General features: G+C 40.9%; 1 protein-coding gene across 1 annotated transcript in view; it reads right to left on the bottom strand.

Annotated features, from left to right (window-relative positions):
- Positions 1 to 2,679: 2,679 nt before the first annotated feature.
- The window catches only part of SEL1L (SEL1L adaptor subunit of SYVN1 ubiquitin ligase), a 40,265-nt gene continuing 23,375 nt past the window's right edge, over positions 2,680 to 19,569 (bottom strand). Inside the window, exons 12-21 of the mRNA XM_084841290.1 lie at positions 17,662 to 17,730; positions 16,723 to 16,800; positions 16,024 to 16,086; positions 15,072 to 15,159; positions 14,002 to 14,150; positions 12,847 to 13,012; positions 11,115 to 11,189; positions 10,319 to 10,491; positions 9,721 to 9,849; positions 2,680 to 7,231 (exon numbers count right to left, since the gene is read on the bottom strand). Of these exons, the coding sequence (XP_084697416.1) occupies positions 7,028 to 7,231; positions 9,721 to 9,849; positions 10,319 to 10,491; positions 11,115 to 11,189; positions 12,847 to 13,012; positions 14,002 to 14,150; positions 15,072 to 15,159; positions 16,024 to 16,086; positions 16,723 to 16,800; positions 17,662 to 17,730 (1,194 nt within the window). The 3' untranslated portion in view covers positions 2,680 to 7,027. The remainder of the gene's footprint in view (positions 7,232 to 9,720; positions 9,850 to 10,318; positions 10,492 to 11,114; positions 11,190 to 12,846; positions 13,013 to 14,001; positions 14,151 to 15,071; positions 15,160 to 16,023; positions 16,087 to 16,722; positions 16,801 to 17,661; positions 17,731 to 19,569) is intronic.

Raw genomic sequence — 19,569 nt, 5'->3', positions numbered from 1 at the left:
CCAGGGCCAGATGAACTTCATCCTAGGGTAATAAAGGAACTGGCAGAAGAACTCTCAGAACTGCTGTCTATTCTCTTTGAGAAATCATGGAGGACGGGTGAAGTGCCAGATGACTGGAGGAGGGCTAACGTCCCTGTCTTCAAAAAGGGCAAAAAGGAGGAACCTGGGAACTACAGACCAGTCAGTCTGACATCAATCCCTGGGAAAATTCTGGAGCAGATGATAAAGCAATCCATTTGTACGCACCATGAAAACCATGCAGTGATTACTCGAAGCCAACATGGATTTGTCAAGAAAAAGTCCTGCCAGACAAATCTGATCTCATTTTTTGATCAAGTCACCTCCCTTGTGGACTGTGGGAATGCTGTAGACATAATATACCTCGACTTCAGCAAAGCTTTCGACAAAGTGCCCCATGATATCCTGATGAGCAAACTAGCTGAAAGTGGGCTAGATGAAACAACAATCCGGTGGATCCACAGTTGGCTACAGAATCGGACTCAAAGAGTGCTTATCAATGGGACCTTCTCAAACTGGGGAGAGGTAACGCGTGGTGTACCGTAGTGCTCAGTCCTGGGCCCAGTGCTCTTCAACATTTTGATTAATGACTTGGAGGAGGAGGTACAGGGAATGCTGATCAGATTTGCAGATGACACAAAATTGGGCGGGATAGCTAATACTTTGGAAGGCAAACAAAATTCAAAATGATCTGGATAGAATGGAGCACTGGCAGAAAACAACAGAATGACATTTAATAGGGATAAATGCCAAGTTCTGCACCTAGGAAAAAGAAACCAAATGCACAGTCAAAAGATGGGGGATATGCGGCTCAACAACACTACAAGCGAGAAGGATCTTGGAATTGGTGTCGATCACAAGCTGAATATGAGCCAACAATGTGATGTGGCTGCAAAAAAGGCAAATGCTATTTTGGGCTACATTAATAGAAGCATAGCTTCCAAATCCCAGGAAGTACTGGTTCCCCTCTACTCAGCACTGGTTAGGCCGCATCTGGAGTACTGTGTCCAGTTCTGGGCACCACACTTTAAGAAGGATGCAGACAAACTGGAGAGGGTTCAGAGGAGGGCAACAAAGATGATCAGGTGACTGGAAACAAAGCCCTGTGGAGAGAGACTGAAAGTACTGGGCATGTTTAGCCTTGAGGAGAGAAGACTGAGGGGAGATATGATAGTGCTCTTCAAGTACTTGAAAGGTTGTCACAGAGAAGAAGGCCAGGATCTCTTCTTGATCATCCCAGAGTGCAGGACATGGAATAATGGGCTCAAGTTACAGGAAGCCAGATTCCGGCTGAACATCAGGAAAAACGTCCTGACTGTGAGAGCAATAGGACAATGGAACCAATTACCTAGGGAGGTGGTGGGCTCTCCCACACTAGAGGCCTTCAAGACGAGGCTGGACAGCCATCTGTCAGGGATGCTCTGACTTGGATTCCTGCATTGAGCAGGGGGTTGGACTCGATGGCCTTGTAGGCCACTTCCAACCCTATTATTCTATGATTCTACCTCCAGTATCAGAGGCAGTAAGTTTATGTACACCAGTTGTTTGGGCACATGGGTGGGAGGGTGCTGTTGCAGTCGTGTCCCGCTTGTGGGTTTCTGGTTGACAGCTAGTTGGCCACTGTGTGAACAGAATGCTGGACTGGATGGACCCTTGGTCTGATCCAGCATGGCTCTTATGTTCTTTTGTATGCACTGTATAAGACTTGTATAAGCAGGAGTGCTTTCTGCTAGTGCAAAGGCACCATTAATTAGATACAACCCTGTATCTATATCATATTATTCTATATTCAGGCAGGTGGAATGTCTCATTTTTAAAACCAAAGGACAATATATGGTGGCAGAAGTGTTCTTATACTTTTATTTGTTTCTGTGGGGTTTGGAGATTGTCACTGTTGTTTTTGCAATTGTCTCATTTTGAGAACAGGCCTAACTTACTTAGCTTCCAGCCGATAGGCAAGAATGTTGAGGGTTGGACCAAATGGTACAACCGAAGGGGTTACTGTAAAACTGAAAATTAGTAGTTTAAGATGTTGAAAAGGGTTTACCCTAAAAGGCAGATTATAAATCTTCTACATAAGTAATTTTTATACAACTACACAATATATTCAATATATTCATCAGTCATTGACTGGAACACTGACAGCCAAAAGCAGCTTTACTTCTTACTAAGCAATTAATAATGCCTGTCCATTTTCCCTTATATACCTGCAAGGGAAAAAATGACTACAGGCCCACCAGGCTCTTTGTGCCCCCACCTTCCTAGAAGCTCAGCATAGCTTCAATGTGTTCATAAGGAAGAAGACACTTCAGAGGAGAGAAAGCAATCATGAGAATCAGACACACTGAGGGTACATGCAGAAGATATGTCTCCCCCCTGCACCCCGATGGTTAGGAGTCCAACAGTGGAATCCTATAGGTATCTACTAAAAAGGAAGCCCCACTGAATCAAATGAGACTTACTCTCAGGTAGGTGAGTAGAAGCTGAAATCCTATGCATATTTACTTCAACTCAGAGGGACTGCAAGTATTGAACTGCACTCAAAAAGAAGAGTCAGTGTTAAATTTGAAAGGTGAGAATTAGTTCAGCTGGGTGGGCCACAGTTTTTCAGAAATACCAGCTCTTTTTGAATTTAAGAAAGAAACAAGTCCTCTTACAGCATTACAGGCCAATCACAAAAGTGGCATCTTTATTCAACAAGATATAGTACAAAATGAATCTGTACATCTTTCTATTAACAGGATTTGTTTACATAGTTATATTACACTTTTCCAGCCTTTATACTGCATCATCTTAAATACAAAAGAAAATTTACAAAACCTCTTATACACTCCTAGCGACTTAGGCCAACATGAGACAAAAGGACTCTTCTCACTAGCCCTCTCCAACTGTATGCATTCAGTTGCAGCTCTCAAATCATACTAAACCTTAAAAAAAATCTATTAAGATTCTGTTTATCATGCTCAATTTCAAATATTAAAGAAGTGGTAGAAGTAACCTTCTATCCTTCTGGGCATGTGGGTTTTAAATATGGTATAAGGTCTGGCCCCAATCCAGATTCAGCCAGCAGTGACTTGCAGCCTGATCCTATGCATGTTTATTTGGAATTAAGTCCCGCTACCTTCAATGGGGCATACACCCAGCGAAGTGTTCACAGGATTGCAACCTTGGTTCCACTGAAACAACTGGAACCAGTCAGTTGCATCAGGGATCTGTGACCTGGGAGTACATGACACAGCGTTGCACACACAAGTGCTAGTAACTGTTCATGCACAACAGCAATTGCTCAGAACACTATGTGCTCTCCATTTTTTATTTTTACATCATGCTCAGCCTCATGACGTCTATCACAAGTTGTTTGTTCCATTGGTTTCAGTGAGGATTTATTTAACCCACCTAGTGTAACAGAAAAACCAAACTGGGACCAACAGTGATGATTACTTTTAGTTGGAGTGGGTGCTGTACATTTGTTTGGCTTGTTAAAACATGGAAAAAAACCTTGAACTTCCCTTCAATTCTCTCATCCCCTCTAGGGAAAGCAATGCATTCACTAGAATTCTCTCTTAAAGGCAAGGTCAGCTCCCGCACCCTACTTTATTCCCCTAAGGATGTTCATAACAGAGTGAAATATTTCACACACAACCACATTATAGAAAACAGATTAAGATGCATCTGTGAGGGCAACCAAGAAGAGGAAGGCAGAAACGAGGAGCTTCAACACAGATTTGTGAGGAAACATCCTCTGTTATTTTAAGTATTTATTCCTGGTTTAGTGATTTTTAAGACTTGAGTAAACTCTTCACTCAAACACTGTCTCTTCTCTATGTGCAAGCCTCAGGACAACTTCCTGCATATATATGGATAGTACTACTTACACAGTATGCAAAGTTCATCAAACTGTATATAATTATATTCTGAAACATGCTGCTGTTCATGTTCACAACATCTGGCACAGTGGTAACTTTCAGAAAAGAGATTGATTAGAAATAGAGAAGTTTCAGCAAATCCTTAGCCAAGTCCTTTATGTTCTAATCCATCTTGGACAAAAGTATCTGACTTTTTTGTTTTATGAAGACAACTTTTAATTACAGTCTCCACTTAGGGAATGCTTTTCAATTAGAGTCACAATTTGATTCATGTCAAGTAATCCATTTAGCTTAGGTAATGTAAACCCATCCTTCCCTCTAGTTTTTCTAACAAGGTGTCTCTCCTGAATTCATACCCACAGCAAGGTTTTTCAAAAGTCAAAGCCTATTTTCCTATCACCAACTGAACACAAGCAGTTTTATTCTGGTAATTGCTAGCCTTAATTTAAATTTTAAACGTTTTATTCTGAATAGAAGAGGATGTTCAAAGATACTGTATTTTAGGCAGGTAACATAAAAGACCTACTCATCATCCTTAAATCCCTGAGTTAGCTTGATGTTTTTCCATGTAACCTCGTATAAGCTATATCATATCCAAATGGATACTATTTAAATAGATTAAGCAATGGTAAAACCCAAGAGGAGACACACTTATTGCTTATCTTGCATTTTTAAGAGGAATGTAATTCAAAAGTGGGAAAATAAGTTGGTCTGCTTATTTCCCCAAAGTTTAGTATAGATGTGGGTAAGGGGACTATGGCTGCTACATCATTAGGTAGAGATTAAACAGATAGAACCAATGATTATGTTCTTCCAATGAATGAAAACAAGCTTTGAAGGGGTGCAAATAGCAATTCTTTAAAACATATCCACAGTAGGAATTAAATGTAATATCAGAGGGGGAAAGGCTTTGGAAATGCATGAATATTCTGAAGAACTAATGTAGTTACTAGCTGTCATCCAGAGAAAGTGAAGTCTGATTTCAATGCAACAATAACAATTGTATCACAGTTTACATTTCACTGAAATTAAGGATGCTAGATCTCACTGAAATTAAGGATTTCAATCTACAGCAGTTACAGCAGTTAACAAAAGTTGCATACATGCATACATAAGGAGACCACCACAAATGGAATCTTGAACATTTTCTCAATTGTAAGGCCGAAGAGGCAAGCTGTTTGCTAATGCAGTGCCTTGCCTCTAGGACTGTGAGAGCTACCAAAATGTCAAAGAAATCTCTCCCTGATACACATATTGCTCCTTTGAATTTCAGCCTACATGTAGAATTTCAATTACACCATTTTGTTTTCGTCAAACTTCTGGGAACTTTTTATTCATAGTAAGAGATTTTTATATCTCCTTATCTAATGCGTGCAATTTTGAAGAAAAGCTCTAAAACTACTTACAAGGTTGTCTGTCTTTATAATACTGTCATTAAGCCACAAAATGCCCTGCTGCTAGAAGCCCTTCCCACAGATTCTGGGACAACTTAGTAGTAAGACAGTCTTGCTCAACAATATCCTTACATTTCAGAGCCAAAGAGTATCTCTTTGCCCCTCCCCCATTTTAAGGAGGCCCTTGCTGCTCCAAACATAAATCAAATGCTTACCTACTAAGAAAAGCTGTTGCTGTTCAAAGATATGCTGCATGCAGCATTCAAATACAACATTGCTTTCAAGAGTACTGACAGCTTATATAATGATGCTCTAGGAACAGACATCTGTATTTGCTACTGTAGCAGTAGAAAAGGAACATGTTTCTGTTTTGGTCTTTAGCCAGAAAGTTATCCTTGTGTCTTTACTTTGTATAATAACTTATGCAAAAAGGATAATCAGTTAAAAAAAACAAGAACCCACAATAAGGTACTGCATCCACCCCATCCCCAAGGACCTTAAAAATCAGATGCCAGATTTAGCCAGATCATGACTGGCCCAGGGAGTTGTACTGTCAGACCAGCATAGTCTAAATCTCGGGGCGGTCATTAACCATATCTTTAGAGTAGTCTAGTATATGCAAATTTGGTGCTTGGTACCCCAGATAGCATGTGCAACAAAAAACTGGAGTTTATGTATTTTAGAGATATGTACATTGCAGTTACATCAATAACTCACAACTGCACAATCCTTTACCACTATGATGCTATGTTAAGATAATCTGGCTCATTAGAACTCTTTCATGATGGACTGAAAAGCAAACCAGCATAAGAAAATGCCATTAAAAAAAGACTGCCATAAAGAAGCCTTCTGAGGTTAATTAACACTGGTTCTTTTTCCAGCCCACTGTTTGGCTAACCTTGGCATATTTGTGGAACAATAAAAAAGGGAAAATTAAACAACCTGCCTTGCATATTTGGGAAAAAATCTTACAAGTTACAGACAGGCTCTTGAGTTTGCATCATTTAAAGAAAATTAAATTCTGTGAACATAATGGAGGGTTTTGTTAAATTATATTTTCGTTTTACAAGTGCAACTCATATTTCTAAATTCTGTTACTAAGAAAAGAGTATGTATTGGGGAGGATATGTACAGATCATGGAGAATTAGTTGTCTAGTCATCATATTTACCAGTAGTCATTATCTGCTTCTTATGACTGGTATATCCAAGTTAAAGCATCCAAACAAACGCTCAAAGGTGGAAAATACTTTTAAGGGATTAAGATGGCTTTAGAAACAACTGGGAGAATCCGAAAGTAAATCAAATTTATCACAATGCCAAACACACAATGAAAGGAGCGCTGCCTTTTACTTAGAAGGGCAAAGGTCTGGTTTTCTTCTATTAAGCCTCACAATGTTTTCCTTTCTGTGTAGGCCGACTTACACCAGAAAGAACATCTGAACGACCAGGAGGCAAATTGAAAAGGGCACTGAATAATCTGGATACAGCAGGCATCACTTTTGAAGTAGCACACTTGTGTTTCACAAAAAACTGTTTTGTTATTCCATTGGCACTGAAATAACATTCAACTCCATCTTGAAGAAAGATGCATATCCCTGAAAAAAAGGCATAGTTCTAAACGGCTTTCAGAATGCAATGCTTTTTTTGTGTCTCTCTTGCAGATGTGGCCATTTGATCGGGTGTCATAAAATCACACGAGCAGTCCCAGCTGAGAAATCCAGTTCACTTCATTGAGACTCATACTTCTGCTATTGCGGTGGCTGATGTTCTGGGGGAGGCTCTTGGGGAGGCACAGCTGGCCGTGGCCCTGCCGGCCGGGGGATTGCCTGATGCTGCCTCTGCCTGTAAGCTATAACTGTGCCCAAAAGCAAAGCAATGATGGTCATCAGGTAAAGGTCCCACTCAGGTCCCAAAAGCTGGTCCATGTCAAGATGTGAAAATACCTCTTTGATCTAAACAAAGACAGACATTTTTTAAAAAAAATCTAGATGGAAAAACCAGTTTTCAACAGTGTAACCATGCTGCTTAAGAGGTTGCCCACAATTTCAGCAGCTTCCTGTCCCTTACAACATGAACAAATCAAACGCATCTTCTTGAATGGTAAGGCTAGCATATTTGATGGGATAACCCATCTATAGCAATCTTGCTGTGGAGCAACCCAGGCTACCATAGAAGTTCTACATTTATACCTTATTTCTGGGGTCTCCTATATGGTGCTCATGGGTGCCATTGTGCCTGTCACACTATCTGCTCCCCTCTGTGCCAGACTGCTTGATTTATTTTTAAAGAAGTCACTAAAATTATCTCCCATGCCTGTGCTACTCCTCTGCCTGCTTGCTGTTCCTCACTTGGCCTTCAATGCACATGCCCACGTCCATTCTGACTAGACAGCGGGTTTGTTTTTTCCTCACTGATTCTATGGAACAGGCACAGCAAACATCTCTCTTCCCAGCCAGATCCTACAGCCATATATAGAAATTTCAATGTCTTCAAAATCTATTATTGCTCAAACTCACCTTTGGGCCACAGAAATAACGGCAAGATGCAGCAAAAAAATCATGCTCATTTGAAGGGAGGCTAATCTCTCTCTCTCCTCCCTATCCCCACCACACACACACACACACACACACACAGAGAGAGAGAGAGAGAGAGAGAGAGAGAGAGAGAGAGAACGAACTAGAACACAGCAGCTATGTTCAGTCATAGGAGCACTTCTCCCCTGCACTTCTGTAAGAGGATGAAATCTCAAAATGACCGCTCTGAAGGGTGTTTGGATGAAAGTACCAAAGTTTCAGCTACCAGAACCACGATCTCATGTTGTTAGGATGTAAGACAACTGTGCAGGCCCATCTCTAAGAGGCGAAAAAGTAACAACCCAGGCCTATCCGAAAATAAGTTATTGACAGCCAAGCCAGAGCTCTCATCTGATGGGAATGCTAACAGTTGAAGCAAACCAGAAAAAAGCAGTGTTATTTTGTCAGCCTCTTCCCCTTTGATAGCTGTACAGCCTAAGAATCACTTAGACATCTGGCTATTAGCCATGATGGCTGTGTGGTATATCCATTGTCAGAGGAGGAATGCCACTGAATACCAGTTGCTGAGGGACAACAGCATGGGATGGCTATTGCCTTCCTTCTCTGCCTGTGGATTTCCTGGAGGCATCTGGTTGGCTATGGTGGCAGAACACTGGACCAGATGGGCTCTTGGCTAGATCCATGAGGGCCTCTAGTTGCTTGGTATGAAATGGGATTTGGTGTGGAAAGAAGATAAGTGAAGGCAGCTCCCCAAGCTAAGCCCACTTCTGGCTGGCCTAAACTTGCTTTTGAGTTTTAAGTCATCCCAGAGTGACTGAGGTGTGATAACCATGCTGAATCACACAGAACAGTCTCTAGACCTGCAAGGCTCAGCAATAGTGAAATATATCATCCAACAAATTTAGAGGACTCTCCAAATGGATATGGATCATATGGAAACAGAAGCTGGATTACTGTCAGGGTGGACACTGAGCCCATAGAATCCCAGAGTAGTTCTGATTCTGAGGAAGAGCAGTCGCTTCTGGGAGAGGAGCGCGCTCCTCTTTCCCAGGGTCAACAGCTGACGGAGATTCCTCCCACCAGCATTCCTAGCTTAGATAGCAGTCCAGGGAGTGACAGAGCGCGGGAAGTAGACTTGGTGGACGTTCGACGCCGACGCAGGGAGCGGCGCCAAATGGAGGGCGCAGAAAGGAGGCGTAGTGCCCGGTTGGCATGCAAACAACGGCTGCGCCCAGAGGATCCAAGGGAAAAGGGGAGGGACTCTCCCTAGTCCTTAAGTTCAGGGGTCTGCCAGTAATTCCCTTTCAAACGGGGACCAACTGTTCCAACTTAGGGCATAGGTACTCTGCTGCTCATATCTAGTTGCTAACGGTATAGTTGTTAAGTTGTAAAAGAGGAATAAAGCTTTGAAGAGAATCCATTTGTCTGTGTCTGGACTTGGCTACTGGATTAGACTGAGAGAGGCCTCCAAGGAGCCCTTGACAATTACTCACTAAAAACCTATGATCAATCACCACATTTCTAGAGTGTGCTATGCACCACAACAGGGGCAATAACTGTACAACTGGTCAATTCTGTACACAGCCTACCTCTCTAGCCAAATAGGGGTGAGATATCAAAAGTATTAAGAAATATAAATGCCATTACAATGGAAGTGGAATAAAGAACAAGCACAAAACATTAACCTCTCACCTGAAAGCCCAATGCTACCAGAAACTGGTCTATCTACAGACAAATGTTCCTGCTCCTTAAAGGTGTTTCACATGATATATTTATATTTCAAGCCATCCAAGTCAGTCTCATAGAAGATGGGGAAGAGGGATAACTGTGACCAAGAATGCACCACCTTTACGATACCTGCAGTATCATTCTTTTCCTGTATCATTGTTTTCCTTCACATTACTTACATTGGTTTCTTGCATGTACTGGAAGGCATAAATGATTCCTAGTTTGCAGAGTGCAAGGAAGACAGGGACTTGAGCATCAGGACTGGCATCAGCTGCCATGTCATAGAAGCGTTTTGCAAGGTGAATATCCTGCAATGAACATACAGTATGTTAAAATCTATTTGTCCAAGGAAAAAAGGAGTTAATCTGACCTTGTCAATGCTGACTTCTAAGCAACAGCAGAAAGATTATCCCCCCCCACCCCGTTCCCAATCTATTTATTTCACAAGAATGATTTAAATGGATTAGTTCCAGATAGGTACATCTCATCAATACTGCATGAGAAAAGGTTAACAGGAGCTTTGGAAATTATGTCTTCAAATATCTTCAGAGGCTTCACCAATATGACTTTAGCTGTTGGCCATCAGTACCATCTTGCATTAAATTAAAGCAATTTTGATTAATGGATCCCTTATCTCTATTCAGAAAGATTGCAAGCTGTAGGATATAGGGAATATCGCCTATAGTCTATTCTTGCTAGAAGGCAAGAGATTTCTACAGCCTTCTAGGGTGGATGCTGCAGCAAACTTACAATCACTGTGTCTCAAACTGTGCTTACCTGCTTGATGCCAAGGCCTTTCTCATGCATATACCCTAGGTTGAACATGGCTTGTGCACTGTGTTGCTGCTCTGTTGCTAGGCGGTAGTGAATAAATGCAGTTTCATAATCAACTTCGGTGCCAAAACCATAGAAATGATAATCGCCAAGTTTCAGTCTAGCAACAGTGTAACCTATTACAAAAAAAAACATCATCTATGCAAATGTGGGCTATACTGCATATGCCTTTCAGCTTATTTCAAGACGCTCCATAATTATAGAGGGAATTTAATTTCAGCACAAGATTTACTTGCATTATGGACAGAATTTGAGTCTACAGTGTTGTGGTGAACATGTGTGCCCCACTCCCCATTATGCAAAAGCACTGAAAGAATAAGGTAGCTTTTCGGAGAAGTTACTTTGAAAAGCCACTTCAGAAATTACTAAATTTGAGACCCAAGTTGACTACATCACCTACTGAACAATGGATCAAGTGGGCAGCAAGTACACTGCAGCAGAAGCAGACCTAGAAACAGTTCACCCCTCTAGTACACATGCTCTCTTAGATCTGCCTGTATTCTGCTGTAGTTAGTGCAGGAGTGTGGGCAAAGAAAGGATTCAAGAGGCACAAAGCAAGACATTTGCCTATCTATAAAGGATCTGGCACATTGCTAACATGAGCTGCTTCCAACAATTGAACAGGCACAGAAACAATAAGGGCCTCTCCTTTCTTTACCAGTCCAATCAGGCATCTCTTGTAAGAACTCATCATGTGCGTTACTTCTTATGGACCAGGATAATTTCAGGTGTTACTGACCTTGAGAGGCAGCTCTATTCCAGTGTAGTAAGGCTCTAGGATAAGTCTCATTCTCTTCTATTATGCTGGCCTCTTCTGCAGAGTTACAATAGAAGTTGGGAGAATTAGGTATGACTTGTGTCTTAATTTCCTAAAATATAAGTACCATAGGACCCATGTAGAGGTTTCTGTGCTCAGCTACACTGGGAATAGGGATGGGCAGAACCACCTAGTTCTGCTCCACTGAGGGAATCAGGGAAGCCAAAATGGCTTCCATAATTCACTCTACAACCCCTCCCCACAACTTGCAGCTAAGCACATCAGATGAGAGGTCACAGTGGTAAGTGGATCATGCCTAGCAAAGCCTGGGGGCTGTAGATCTGACAGTCCCAAATGAAAGCACAGAAGGTGGATTTATGGTTTACATTTTCCTTCATAGGATTGTTTTCCTGCTGCTGTGCTCTACTCAGATGATCAAATGTGGGGGAGATCTAACCCATCTTGCTCATTGTGCTAGACCCCCTCCCCCTTCTCACTGCATCTGGCAGATTGAGATACACAACAAGGTGCTTAAATATAAAACAAAGATACCCCTGGATGGAAAGCAATCCTATGAGGGGAAGGCTAAAGCCCCCTCGTATACTCCAAGCCAGGAAGAAGTAGGCAAACACCTCTCCCTGTAGGTCACTTTGCATTTAGGTCAGCAGAAACCCTAGAACTGAGTGCCAAGGTGATGAACACACACACAGGGCCTACAACAGTTTTCAGTAGGAAGTCTGAACTTTAAGAGTGACAATAATGCGTTGGTGAAAATAGCTGCAAGCATCTCAAAGGATTACCTACATTCAACAAAATTCATCTTAATACTAACTTCTGTCCCTCTGCGCCACATTGCCCAAGATCAATGCAAAGCACATTACCTATTCATTAAATTCCAACAAGTAAGAGCATGTGGGAGGTGTGCATTGTGACCACCTCAGGTTGCAACACATTGTTTTCCTGAGGATCTGTGAAGCAATGCAGTGCAAGGTCTCAGCCTGGACTTGTTTTGGGGTGGAGGAGGGAACATTTCCATTTTATATTTTTATCCATTGTGGAATGCAAGTTAAACAGAATCAAGTTATTTCTCTGGAGTAATACTAATACCGAGGTAACACACAAAGTGGCTCTTTTTGCTTTGGCAGCAAGGAATATCAGAAAGTGAGCTAGAAAAATGGTGCAAAATGCTATGGAGATAAGAGATTTAATTTGTATTAAAGCCTGTTTCTCTACCTCTGTAATCTATTCATAGAATCATAGAATAGTAGGGTTGGAAGGGGCCTACAAGGCCACTGAGTCCAACCCCCTGCTCAATGCAGGAATCCAAGCCAGAGCATCCCCGACAGATGGCTGTCCAGCCTCATCTTGAACGCCTCCAGTGTGGGAGAGCCCACCACCTCCCTAGGTAATCGGCCCCATTGTTGTATTGCTGCTTTGATGCAGAGTCTGAAATTTTGATTGTGTATTATTGTATTGATTTATTTCTGTATGTATTTGTCATGGCCTTTGGCATGAATAACATTTACCTTGGAATAAAGTTATACAAATGGCTTATCAAGAATCTTGCTACTTCAGGTCAGCTTTTTTTTTTTTTTTTTTTAACTCCCAGAAGCATATAATTAAAAATGAGGTTGGCTTGTATGCTAAAAAGCACTGATTGTAGGTAACCTGCACCCAGCTAGTACTTTATGTAAGTCGTTGTCTAATCCCTTACTTTGATCAAGAATGAAGGCAGAGTTGCTCTGTGCAACCTCATAACCTTGCTCTGCCAAGAGGAGATATTGAACAACAGCAGAATTTGTATCACCATCTTTATAGCTATTGTAGGCAGTCATAAGCCTCTCAGACCAACGACCCCGTTCGCATACATTCTTAAATAGCTGCAGAGAAAAGAAACACGAAACAGTTGTAACTTTACTTAACCATTTAAAATACATTCAGGAGATACAATCAGATGTTCCTACAGACCTTTCAATTGTTTTAGAAGACACCACAGGGATATTAAAAAGGGCATTAAGGTGCACAGCCATTCAACAAGGATGCAAGAATGAATGAGAGTGACAAACCACTAGACAAAGATATGACAAAACATCTTCATGAATTTGCTTATTGCGCAAGTTCCTACCAGGTTTTACTTTAAATACTTCAGGCTACATCCATGTTACATGAGCAGATGTCTGCTGGTGCAATGGATCTTTACCTTCCCCTCCTACTCTACGCAGCCCTGAATTTGCTCTGGATGGTCACCCAAGTTTCTGGAGCAGATCTGGAAAGTGCATGGGGCGCTACAACGGGAAAAGGGCATCCATTCCACTAGTGTTATCCATTCTGTTGGCAGACAGGCACCATGGGATACAACCCTTCTGCTTTATAAAAACATTTTGTTGCTCTTCAGTTAGTCTTAGAACTCTTCGTCTCTAGGGGAAAATGCTTAACTTGGGCTCATTCATGTTTTCACAGTAGATTGAACATTTAAGGACTGAGTTGTCTGTTCTTTCTCTTGGTTGTACTTTACTCCGAGCACCAGCAATATTGCCTTCTTCATATTAGGTATCACATTGGTTTGTAAAGAATAACCTCTGTTAAGTCCTACAGCAGTATTTAACTGAGTACACTGAAATTAAAGCCGTTCCATTTTACTTACTCAAAGCATGAGTATGGCTCATATATATATAACCCAAACCTGTCTGTATTTCAAGAATAGTTTTAATACATGGCACTCAGGACTCAATTAAAGCAAGTTCAACTCCATGTGTACAGAACTGCTGCTTGACTGTACCTGCAATGACTTTTGTTACCAAGTATGCTGCTATGCAACACTTTGCTCTGAGTGCTTATACACAAACCTAGAAAAGGAGTGCAGTCTTACCTCAACAGCAGTATGACAGGAACGCATTACTCCAGTGGCAGTGGCATGCATTTGTGCCAGGTTATAGAAGGCCAAAATGTGGCCTCCTTGGGAAGCCAGATTAAAATACTTATAGGCCTGTTTATAATCTTTCTCAACACCGATGCCATCTACAAATAGAGAAGTGACAGCAGAGGGTTAGTGTCAGCTGAAATGAATGAACTATGGTCACTTGACCTATAAGCATTCTCTCCTCTAAATTCAAAAGTACAAACGTTTGATTACAGCCAAGTGTAATAGCAGTATTTAATTATAAAATTGTCAAGATAGTTTAACTTTTATGGGAAAATACATTCAATTCTGAAGAAGTATAACAACTATTAACCTTCCTGGGTATTAAAAGAAGTGAGCTTCCCTCAAAGATTGTAGTGATTCCTGTATACAGCTGTGTGTATACAGCTATATACAGACATTTACCTTGCCTTCCATTTGACACACCAATATGGCTAACCTCATACAGCCCAATCTTAAACACACCAACTCCAAATTTATATCTAGTTCAACAAGACCTACTTCCTGGTAAGTACACGCAAGACTGAAACCTTTAGCAAAAACAAGATTTTAGGTCACCAAAAAAAGAGGGCCCATTCATTATGTGATGGGAGTTCCAGACTGTGAAAAACTTGAATAAAATGCAGCTTGTCCCCAACATCAGATTTACTTCCCTTCTAGCCACTGAACAGAGCTGCTCAGGTCTGTCACTTAAAACTGCTTTAACAAGGATATTTGCTAAAAAGACCAAGAATACAATGGAAAAAAGAATGTGATACCAATCTACTTTTCTACACTATATGCTTTATAGGTTATTATCTACCTTTTGGCCTATGTTTTATGAAGTCTGTGAAAAGCTAAAAAGTATTCACTCTAAAAAAGTAATTTTTTAAAAAATATGTATTTACAACAAAGAATAAACCAACACATCAAATTTAAACAATTGATTACTTTTGCATTGCAATCGCCACCTATTGGAGACTGACTTGCATAGCAGCCCCTATGGTGTAGATACTGAACATCTGCTTGAAGCTACTTACTATAATACATGGAGCCCAGCTGAAGCTGTCCATCCACCCATCCTTGTTCAGCTGCCTTCTGGAAATATTTCAGTGCTAGCTCATAATTCTGCAGGAAGACAGGTGATGGAGAATCAGTTACAATACTAGAGTTCTACCCCACACTGAAAGGCTTGCAGACGCATTTACAAGCAACCGTAAACACACTTTTATGATTATTACTACATTATGCTGATGGATATTGATTCTAGGAGATAAAAATGAAAAAGCTATACTAAATATGGACCCTGTCATCTCAGTTAGCTTACATGGGCTTCCTCTGTCCATCCCGGAATTCAGCAGAAGCTCCTCTTCTTTATCTTGAAAGCCCACCATGGCCCTACTGTCCCCATAGCTCTCTGCTGTTATATCTCAAAACAGCCCTGTCCCATGACCTTCACTCTTGCAGCTCTGCCACCCTCAGTCATCCAAAGCTCTTCTGTTGACTTGAACTCAGTCCTTTTCCCCTTTCTGGACCTTACTGTTGGAACTGCTTCCCAGAATACTTGCATATTTTCAAAATCCATTTTTTCTGTGAAGCGGAACCCACTAATCACCATGTGCAGGCTTATTTATTTATTTCATTTCATTTCTATACCGTCCAAAATCTGGGCAGTTCACAAAAATTAAAACCAACGAGCACACAATAAAACAATACAAAGTAATGCTGAAGTATCTTTAAGTGAAACAGTGCACATTCCCCCCCCCCCCCATTTACTACTGCCTTCCCATCCTCTGTTTTCTCCTGTATGTAAATTATAGATATTAAGCTCTCTGGGCAGATACGTATTGCCTTGTTAAGCATCATGCACACCGATAGAGCTATATAAATAATGAAATTGCAATATTTCAAATCAAGTGCATCTCATTTATTTTACAAATAACTGGATCTTTACAATAAGATTAGCACTGCGACTGTGCCAGGCAGACTTACCACTTGAACACCTCTTCCATATAGATAAGCCATTCCTAGACCACTTTGCCCTACTGGATTACCCTGAAAAAAGGGGAAAAGTTGGAATGTAAGATCACCACTTTGCACTTCTAACATTCACAAGGATTAAACAGAACACAGACATTCAGAAAGAGTCATAATGCCAAGTTTTGGCCTATCCATATGCTTTGTGCTTCAGTTCCAATTTTAGAAGAAAGCTAGGATAAATTTGATGCTAGACACTTGATAGTGGCAGGCATTGATCAAGCTGCATATGTAAATTATGTTGCATGATGTTTAAAAACAGAAGCATCACAAATAGGAGATGGCACTTCTCTGGTTAGTGAACTGGCACCCTCTTCAGAAAAATGGCGTATTTCTCACCTGGTAGGTACATCCATCCTACAATCATGGAACATCATTGTGGAAAATGGGTATGGAAAGTTAAACACTCAAAGATATTAACGTGGCAGGGTTATAATGAATGGCATGGTAACAACACCAAGAATAGTGTTACTCACTGCCGTGCCAATGCTTAGGCTGAGTGTAGGTTACAGTGCTGCTGAACTGTTCTCTCAAACTAGCACTCATACCTTTATACCCTCAGCACAAGGCCTCTTGTGCTCGGTTGACTGGGATCTGAAACTTACTTCTTTTGATAACATGGAGCCTTAAATAGCTCTCTTAAAATAAACATACCATATCAGCAGCTTTCTTGAAGTAATGAAGAGCGGTTTCATTGCTTTGAGGTACGATATCACTTCCTTCAGAATACATCTGGAAGAACAAAAGATAACTGCAGGTTATTTAGGAAAAAAGATATAGGGCCAGTTCACACGACATGGCAGCCCATGGGTTAAACAACCCATGGCCTGTTGTGCACAAGCAGGAGAGTGGATGCGCTGCCTGCAATGCACCTGCCACTTCTGCTGTTCCTCACCAACCCATGATCAGCTCTGCTGTAGGTTGCTTAGCATGTCATCTGAACTCGGAGTGCTGGATTGTTTAAGGGTTAAACAACCCATGGGTTTAGCTTAGCTTGTTTTTGGATGATAACATAGGTTCAAAGCAGACATCTTTGAAGAGGCATTCCCTGTGTGAGAGACAAGGGAGAATGCCTCTCTTGAAAAGGTTGCTTGCCATATGAAGTTTTTGTCAACACTTCTAACGGCATAAATATATTGATTAGAATTGAAGTGTGTATATGTTTTCCAAGTGAACTGTTACATTTTAAAAAAGTATTATGAACTACTTATTGGACATGGAAAAGATAATTTAAAACCTAATCAAAGTCTAACCTAGTTTATTATTAAAACTTACTTTAAACCTGCTGCCAAATTAAATTTGAAGTCATAAGATTTGTAAAAGGAAATGGGATGTTGGTTACTTACTGTGAAAGTCCATTTTGTTTTGGTATGATGGAGGCATCCTAGTGAATCACCACCACCCAGGAAGGCAGGACTGCCTTTCTGGGGATATTAATGAGATTCACTTGGATGCATCCTTACACCAAATAGAGAACAGTTTTTTTTTAAATGCACCCAGGTTCTCATTTAGATATATCTTATTTTCCACAGCAGTTAGTCAGTTGATTTCAATAATAATCAAAAGATAATATCCAAACATTATATACTTTACCTTCCCCAAAAATGCCATTGCATGCGAATTGCCAGCACCAGCTGCTTGACTGAAGTATTCAAAAGCCCTCTACAGAGAAGATGGGGAGGGAGAAAAAAATGACAACTATTTCAAACAGAACACCTGCCCATCACAGCAACTCTATTTTATAATTAAATCATGCATTATATACAACAGAACAAATACTTTAAGTGTTCAATAATAATTTCATAAAACTGAACACCCCTTCAAACTACTCACACAGGTCACGTACATTACTGCACTTCCCTGAATAACTTCATGAGGCAATGTCCCTATTGGATACCTTGTGCAGTGCAATCCTATGCAGGTGTACTTGGAAGTAAGTCTCACTTTGGTTCAAGGCACCTACTTCCAAGGCAAGTATGCATAGGATTGCAGCCTTAATACACACTGGATCTATCAGAAATATTGTAGAAAGCATCGGATCACAGTCTACCAAGACCTCTTTACTTTTGAGTGTGCTGAAGATGAGTTTATTTTGCATTTGTGAACTGCCCAGAGAGCTTCGGCTATTGGGCGGTACAGAAATTTCTGTACTGATGAGGAACTCCAGCTTTCCATGCAGTTGCTACATGCATTATGGAGTTGCAGTGGGTACAAATTAAGTATTAAACATTACCAGCTTCTACTTCTAACACCAGGAGTGGCCCATCTGTGACAGACTCTTGGCCAACGCTTATAACACATCAGGAAAACTTTATCTGCTTGCATGTTTTGGCACCCAAACATTTTATAGCCCTTGAAGCGCTAGAAGATTTTGTGGAACTGGTATGGACTGAAGTCACACAGTGCCCACATTGGATACTATTCTACCCTACTTCATTGCAATCTTACTCAACAGTTTAACCGTGAGGTGTTTGTGTTGCCAGAAAAAGAATATTGGGGAGCACATGGAAGGGGCAAAGTGCATTCCTGTGGGGAAGAGCAGGAGCATGTGAAAAAAGCATCTTTCTTTTCCTTCAAGTAGCCAGAGGTATCCAGCAAGGGGGGGGGGGCATTTTCCTCCCTCCCTGTATTTCTGGCAATGCGTATTAACAGGTAGTTAATGACTACCTATTATTACCACCACAGCAACCCTTCACTCCTGTATCTTGTTAATTCAGTGTGCTAGTTTCTTTTAACAGACTAGGAGGCCTAGCCTACATATGTCGCAGAATGAGGTGGTAAAGTCCTAAGGTAGTAAAATGGACTATACTGCTTCAGATTGCAGGTGGGAATGTGAGGGGAGGTGCAGCATTTTAAAATACTCTTCTACATAAACAGCTGTCTCAGAAGAAAATTAGCAGAGTAAGGAGAAAAAGGGCTGGCTATAACCTTTCTGTTCTCCTACTTTTCTACTCGCAGGGAGCTTTTCATGTAAAGGAATATTAAGAAATTGCACAGTCCATTCTGTCACCTCAGAATTCAACTACCTGGTTTTTACTGTGGTAGTATTTTATTTGTTGTATTACTGCAAACTGCCCTGGAATCAATTTTTCATAAAGGGCAGTACATAAGTATCTTAAGCATATAAACAGCATCTCATTGTATCGCATGTAATGAATCCAAACTATGCCTGGCCACTGCATAATCCCAGCCCCCAGGGAAATGTTTTTACTGCCTTGTCTGAACTCAGAATCTTGAACATTTGGCAGTACTTAGTCAGTTTCACTACTTATACAGCCAAGTGAGGAAGTTTATTAATTATACAAATATTCTAATTCCAGACAGCAGCACAATCTCATACGTGAACTGCTTAAGAATAAAAAAGCAGAGCTATTTGCTGTGCATCAACTGGAATTGGGCTCCTTCTATTTTGACTTTTCTAACCTCAAACTTACTGCTAAAAACTGGAATTCTTTTGCAGGCCTCTTATCAAAGTCCTAATGTGGATATATGACAGATAGT

Source organism: Heloderma suspectum, chromosome 1 (assembly GCF_057233095.1).
Source record: "Heloderma suspectum isolate Gila_16-S chromosome 1, 16-S_ref, whole genome shotgun sequence".
NCBI lineage: Eukaryota > Metazoa > Chordata > Lepidosauria > Squamata > Helodermatidae > Heloderma > Heloderma suspectum.
This window is presented reverse-complemented; position numbering and strand designations above follow the sequence as displayed.